This window comes from Mastomys coucha, unplaced genomic scaffold (genome assembly GCF_008632895.1).
Source record: "Mastomys coucha isolate ucsf_1 unplaced genomic scaffold, UCSF_Mcou_1 pScaffold6, whole genome shotgun sequence".
NCBI lineage: Eukaryota > Metazoa > Chordata > Mammalia > Rodentia > Muridae > Mastomys > Mastomys coucha.
This window is the reverse complement of record NW_022196912.1, coordinates 95680149-95685625: the sequence shown is the minus strand read 5'-3', so window position 1 is coordinate 95685625 and position 5477 is coordinate 95680149. Positions and strand designations below refer to the sequence as shown.

Here is a 5477-nt window from a genome sequence, read left to right as displayed (position 1 = left end):
GAAAATTTCCTGAAGAGAACACCAATAGCTTCTGCTCTAAGATCAAGAATTGACAAATGGGACCTCAGCATAATTTTGATAAGTGAATTAACTATTACTGACACTTAGTAATACATAAACCTAGAGCTATTTGTGATGCCAGAACAGGAGTAATTCTAGCAGTTGAGAAACAAAGGCAGAAGGAATGTGTATTTGAGACCAGCCTGAGCTACACAGGGAGACTCTGTCTCCAAAAAAACTTAACTAAAACTAAAAAACTGAAAATCAAATATACACACACAGAAGGCCAGCAAAAGCAGCACCCTTCCGGAGAAAACAGAAGGAAGAATCAACACATGCTCCATTTGACTCTGGGTACAGGGTTACCAGGAACTAAAATGCTTTTTTGGGGGAGAGCGGGCTTATGGAAAGAAGGTTCAGCAGTTAAGAGCACTGGCTGCTCTTCCTGAGGACTTGCGTTCAATTCTGAGCATCCACATAGATGCTAACAAATGCCTGTAACTCAAGTTCCAGAGGATCTGACATTTTCTAATCTGATCTCTCTGCCTCTGTGGGCACAATATTAATGTGGTGCCCTGGTATACCAGCAGACAAAACACAACACACATAACATAAAAAGAAATAAAAGTAACTTTTTTTTTTTTGGTTTTTTTCGAGACAGGGTTTCTCTGTATAGCTCTGGCCGTCCTGGAACTCACTCTGTAGACCAGGCTGGCCTCAAACTCAGAAATCCACCTGCCTCTGCCTCCCAAGTGCTGGGATTAAAGGCGTGCACCATCACCGCCCGGCTTAAAGGTAACTTTTTAAAATTCTGTTTGTTCAGTGTTAAGGATCAAGTCTAGTTCTTACATGTGCCCAGCAAGTACTCACTCTGTCAATGAACCCTATCTCTCACGGCCTACTTTAATAGTTTTAACTCTTTACTTCCCAAATATTACAGCATAGACTCATGACCTATTCTGGTGAACTTAAGACATGTCAAGTTGTGGATAGCTCTTGGTGCTGCTTCTAGGAATTTGGCAAGAATTTGACAATGGGCTAGAACAAAGAAGTAGGCTCAGATAAGATTTTGACATTGGGCTACAACAAGACTCAGGATGAATACATCCTAGGACTGTATTATATTCCTTGTATCTTGGTCATCATGATAAACCCCTAGACACAGGACTTTGTTTAATGCCTTGTTTGTTCCTTGACCACTTTGTCTTTGATCTAGAACTGACCCTATTCTTTGCATGTACCTAGAATGGTGTAAAAGCAGACTGGAAAAAAATAAGCCTGCTTCCGCTTCAGCACTGGCTGGAGTCATGTTAATTGTTTTTTTCTTTTTAATCCTCTCGCTGGGCAGTGGTGGCGCACGTCTTTAATCCCAGCACTTGGGAGGCAGAGGCAGGTGGATTTCTGAGTTTGAGGCTAGCCTGGTCTACAGAGTGAGTTCCAGGACAGCCAGGGCTACATAAAGAAACCCTGTCTTGTAAAACCAAGGGAAAAAAAAGTATCCCAAGGAAGTCTATGTTGTCTATGTTGGGGTCTCTCTTCAATCATTCTCTATATTGCTTTGTTTTGTTCTTGTTTTGTTGTTGAGACAAGGTCTTTCACTGACCCTTTTCATCAATTCACCTAGGCTGGCTGGCCAACAATACCTTTAGGGATCTTCCTGACTTCCTACCTCCAGCACTGAGTTTAGCATGCCTGTCTTTTTACTTGGTTACTAGGGATCCATCTCCCCAACCCATTGAAAAACCAAACCAAAAAAGTGTTGGGTTTTATTTGTTTAAGATAGTCTTCTATGCAGTCCTGGTTGGTCTAGAACTCACCTATGTAGACCAGACTAGCCCTGAACTTGCAGAGATCAGTCTGTCCCTGCCTCCCAAGTGCTAAGGTTAAAGGTGTGCTCCACAAGGATGGGGAAATTTTCTTTAAAGGTGTAGTGTGGACTTAGTAGCACATTCAGCACTTGAGAGGTAGTAGTAGGAGGAGAATCAGGAATTAAAGGTCATCAATGCTTACATAAAGAGGTTGAGACTAACCTGGTATATATGAGACTTTATCTCAAAGTAAGCACGTTAAAAAAGATACAACAAATACAAGGAAATGGAAAATCTTTGTTGACACCTAGAGTTTTGTTTCTGACAGTATGTCAAGTGTTACTATGTAGCCAATGCTGGTCTCTACTGAATTCACAAGCTCCAGCCTGTGCCTTCTGAGAGCCCCTATCATATCATGTCACCACACCTGCCTATCCAACCTGCTTTTATTTTGTTTTCTTACCATATTTTTTCTTCTTAAGGTTTGCGATTAAAGCCTTGCCTGCCAAGCCACACTATGTTCAGGCACAGAGCTACATCAAATACTTTGTTCTTTTATCCAGTCCATGATTAAAACAAAACAATTTTATTTGGAAATAATTTGTAATCTTGAAAAAAGCTACAATAGTTTAAAGAAAATAATCACATGTCCCTGAGCAATTATCTAAACATTTGGAACTATTTGCTCCAAGCTTGCATTCATACTTCCCATACAAAAATCTTTACCACTTAAAAGTAAGTTGCAAAAAAAAAAAAAAAAAAAAAAAGTAAGTTGCACACATCATAACTACTTATCTTTAGACACTTCAATGTGCATTTCCTGTGGGGAAACTATATAATCATAAAGGATATCAACCTCAGAAAATGTAGCATTATTTCTGATTCCTGTTACACATTCAACATGTGTCAGTTTTCTGATAATGCTCCTCAGAGTGCTTCCTTTCTAGGAAGAGTCAATTCTAAGATCACCTAACTGCATTCAGCTGGAGAATACATTCACCTCCTTGTATCCACGGTTGGTTTCTTTGTTTGTTTGTTTTTTCTTTCTTTCTCTTTTTTTAAAGAATAATCCTCCCTTTTAGAAGGTGCTTTTCATGTTGATCATATACCAGACACTGTTAGTAGCACTATCTCAAGAATAATCTAGGTTCTATTATATTTTCTACAGAATTTATGTTTTGCTTTATGTAACTTTGTATCAAACTGTAACCTGTTTTTGGACGCTTGGTTTAATTATTTTAGCTTAATTATTTGGAGTCTGCCCAAATGTGCATGGCTTAGGAGTCAGCAAGAGACCTGAACAGCTTACTCATAGAAACTGGGACTGAGTTCTAGTGTAACAGGTCCCCAGACCTTAGCACAACTGACGCCATGATGGAAGTACCCATTCAGGCCTTGGAACCCAGCACACAGGCAGCAACACCTGCCAAAAGACGAACAAAGTCCTAATCCATCAAAGTCCATAGTTCTGGGGAAGTCCCTAAATATACTAACTTTGCTTTTGGATTCTACAGTTCTGTTTTTGGCTAACTGTTCTTGCTTGCTGAAGTGTGTCAACCCAGGGTGTGGCTTTGTGTTTAAAGAGAAAGGCTCAGAGCTATCTATACTGATGTCCCAAAAACCCAGTGTAGTCACCTGCTGGCTAATAAAGACTTTCTTAAACCCGTGTTTGAGTAGTATTCTCTGGTGGATACTCTGGAACACTAGGATTCTCCTTCTTCTTAGGGCTCTGGTTGTCCAGAGTTCTGTCCCACAAACACTGAGGACTTTGTGAGACAAGATCTCAAGTAGTCCAGGCTGACCTCAAACTTGCTATGTAGCAGAAGTGAGTCTGGACCCTCCTACAATGACAGACATGGAGCAATGCTAGGGAAGATGGAATCTCTATCACAGGGACCCTCTTATTAATCCTATAAAAATTCTGTTCCAAACATTGAGCTCTGCAGAATGTGCTTGCTCTTAATGACTCTGCTGTCTTTAACTGGTAGGTTTAAAATTTTTATCCAGGGTTTGGAGTTATCCGAAAGGAGGATGTCCTCATGGCTTCCTGAGCTACAGCAAAGCAGAATGTTGGTGACACTGACTTTGATCACCTGGTCAAAGCACCGCTGGACTCCTTTGTTTATTTACTTCTTTCCTCCTTGTATCTAATAAGCAGATAAGAATTTACTTACTATCAAGTTTTTTTTTGCTTATTTGGTTGGTTGGTTGGATTGGGTTTTTTGTTTGGTGGTAGCTTTTCGATAGTATCTCATTGTGTATCTGCTAGAACTCTGTATGGAGACCAAGCTAGCCTCAAATACAAGAGTAGCCTTATGTACTAAGTGTATATATTTAAAGAGCAACATTCCAATAATTTGGGCTATAGGCTTTAGATTGCCTAAGGGCTCCACAGCACAAAACAGGTTAGGGACTTCTTTCTGCCCTAGACTCTCAAATGTGACTGCTTTAAGCCAACAGGGTTAATATGTCAATAAACAGTTGCATCACACCACAAGTCACTAGCTCCCACAGTTGAATAAAATACCTGAGAATACCTGAGGAGAACAGGAGTTTGGCATTTATGTAAGCTCATTGGTGTAGACCGAATCATTCAGTCTGTAAATTTCCAAACTACAAAAGTGCCTACAAACACAGAAAGCCTGAGAGCTACTCACCATCGGTGGAATGCACATGGGAGCTGCCAATCTGGTCCACTAGCAACATGAAAACGAAGCCCAGCACAAGGGACACACCAATGTAGGCATGTAGCTGTGTGTGGTCATGGCTGTGCTCATGTTCATGGACAACTGAGATTTCTGCTGCTTTGTCTGATGCAATCACATTCTGCTTCGTTTCACTGGCTTGGTGGTGTTTTCCTGAAGCAAAACAAACCATAAAATGTGACAACTTCCATTTATATTTTAAGTGCCACTGAATTTACTATAAGGATACCTAATTCCTAAACTGTAATCTAGGCAACCATAAACCCCTTCAGTTTAAAAGGTTGTAATAAAAATAGTCCTGAGATAAAAACATTTTTCTGCTTTTGGCATGCAGACCTTCTTTCTGACTGCCTATCAACTTAAACTCTTGGACACAGAAGCGAATAACCATGCAAGAACGCAGTGACATTTCAAATGGCCCCAGATCTAAATCTTCCTTTTTCCCCTCAGGACAGCACATGACACTTTACTCTGATGAAACCATGTAAAGAAAGAACAGTGGCAACGAAAGCAACTGTAGTAAAAAGTCACTACTGTTACACCTAGGTTGATACAAAATTTAAAGCAAACAGGATGGTAACTGTTCAGTTTTTATAAAATATCAGCCAACAAACAAACACACACACACACACACACACACACACACACACACACACACACACACACACAGAATTGAAAAGGCACATCCTCCCATTTAAATTTAGTTCTAGATCATAAAGGTGGTTGGGACACTGAATTATAGTATCTCACAACTAGCTAAAGGATATTCCTAATTTATAGTCACGTGTTTGATGCTTCAAACATCAATAATGCTTAAAGGCTAAAACTTTTTTATTTTTATTGAAAAATTTTATACAATATATCACGATTAAATTCTCTCCCCTCCTGCATTTTCTCCCAGATCCCCTCCACTTCACCAAACTCCATATTCTTTCTCTCTAAACAAAACATAAACAAAGACAAA

At 39.8% G+C, this 5477-nt stretch overlaps 1 protein-coding gene across 1 annotated transcript in view; it reads right to left on the bottom strand.

Moving 5' to 3' along the window:
• Slc39a9 (solute carrier family 39 member 9) overlaps positions 1–5477 on the bottom strand; it is a 41135-nt gene that overhangs the window by 11774 nt on the left and 23884 nt on the right. The window contains exon 3 of the mRNA XM_031355612.1: positions 4466–4666. Coding sequence (XP_031211472.1) covers positions 4466–4666 — 201 coding nt within the window. The remainder of the gene's footprint in view (positions 1–4465; positions 4667–5477) is intronic.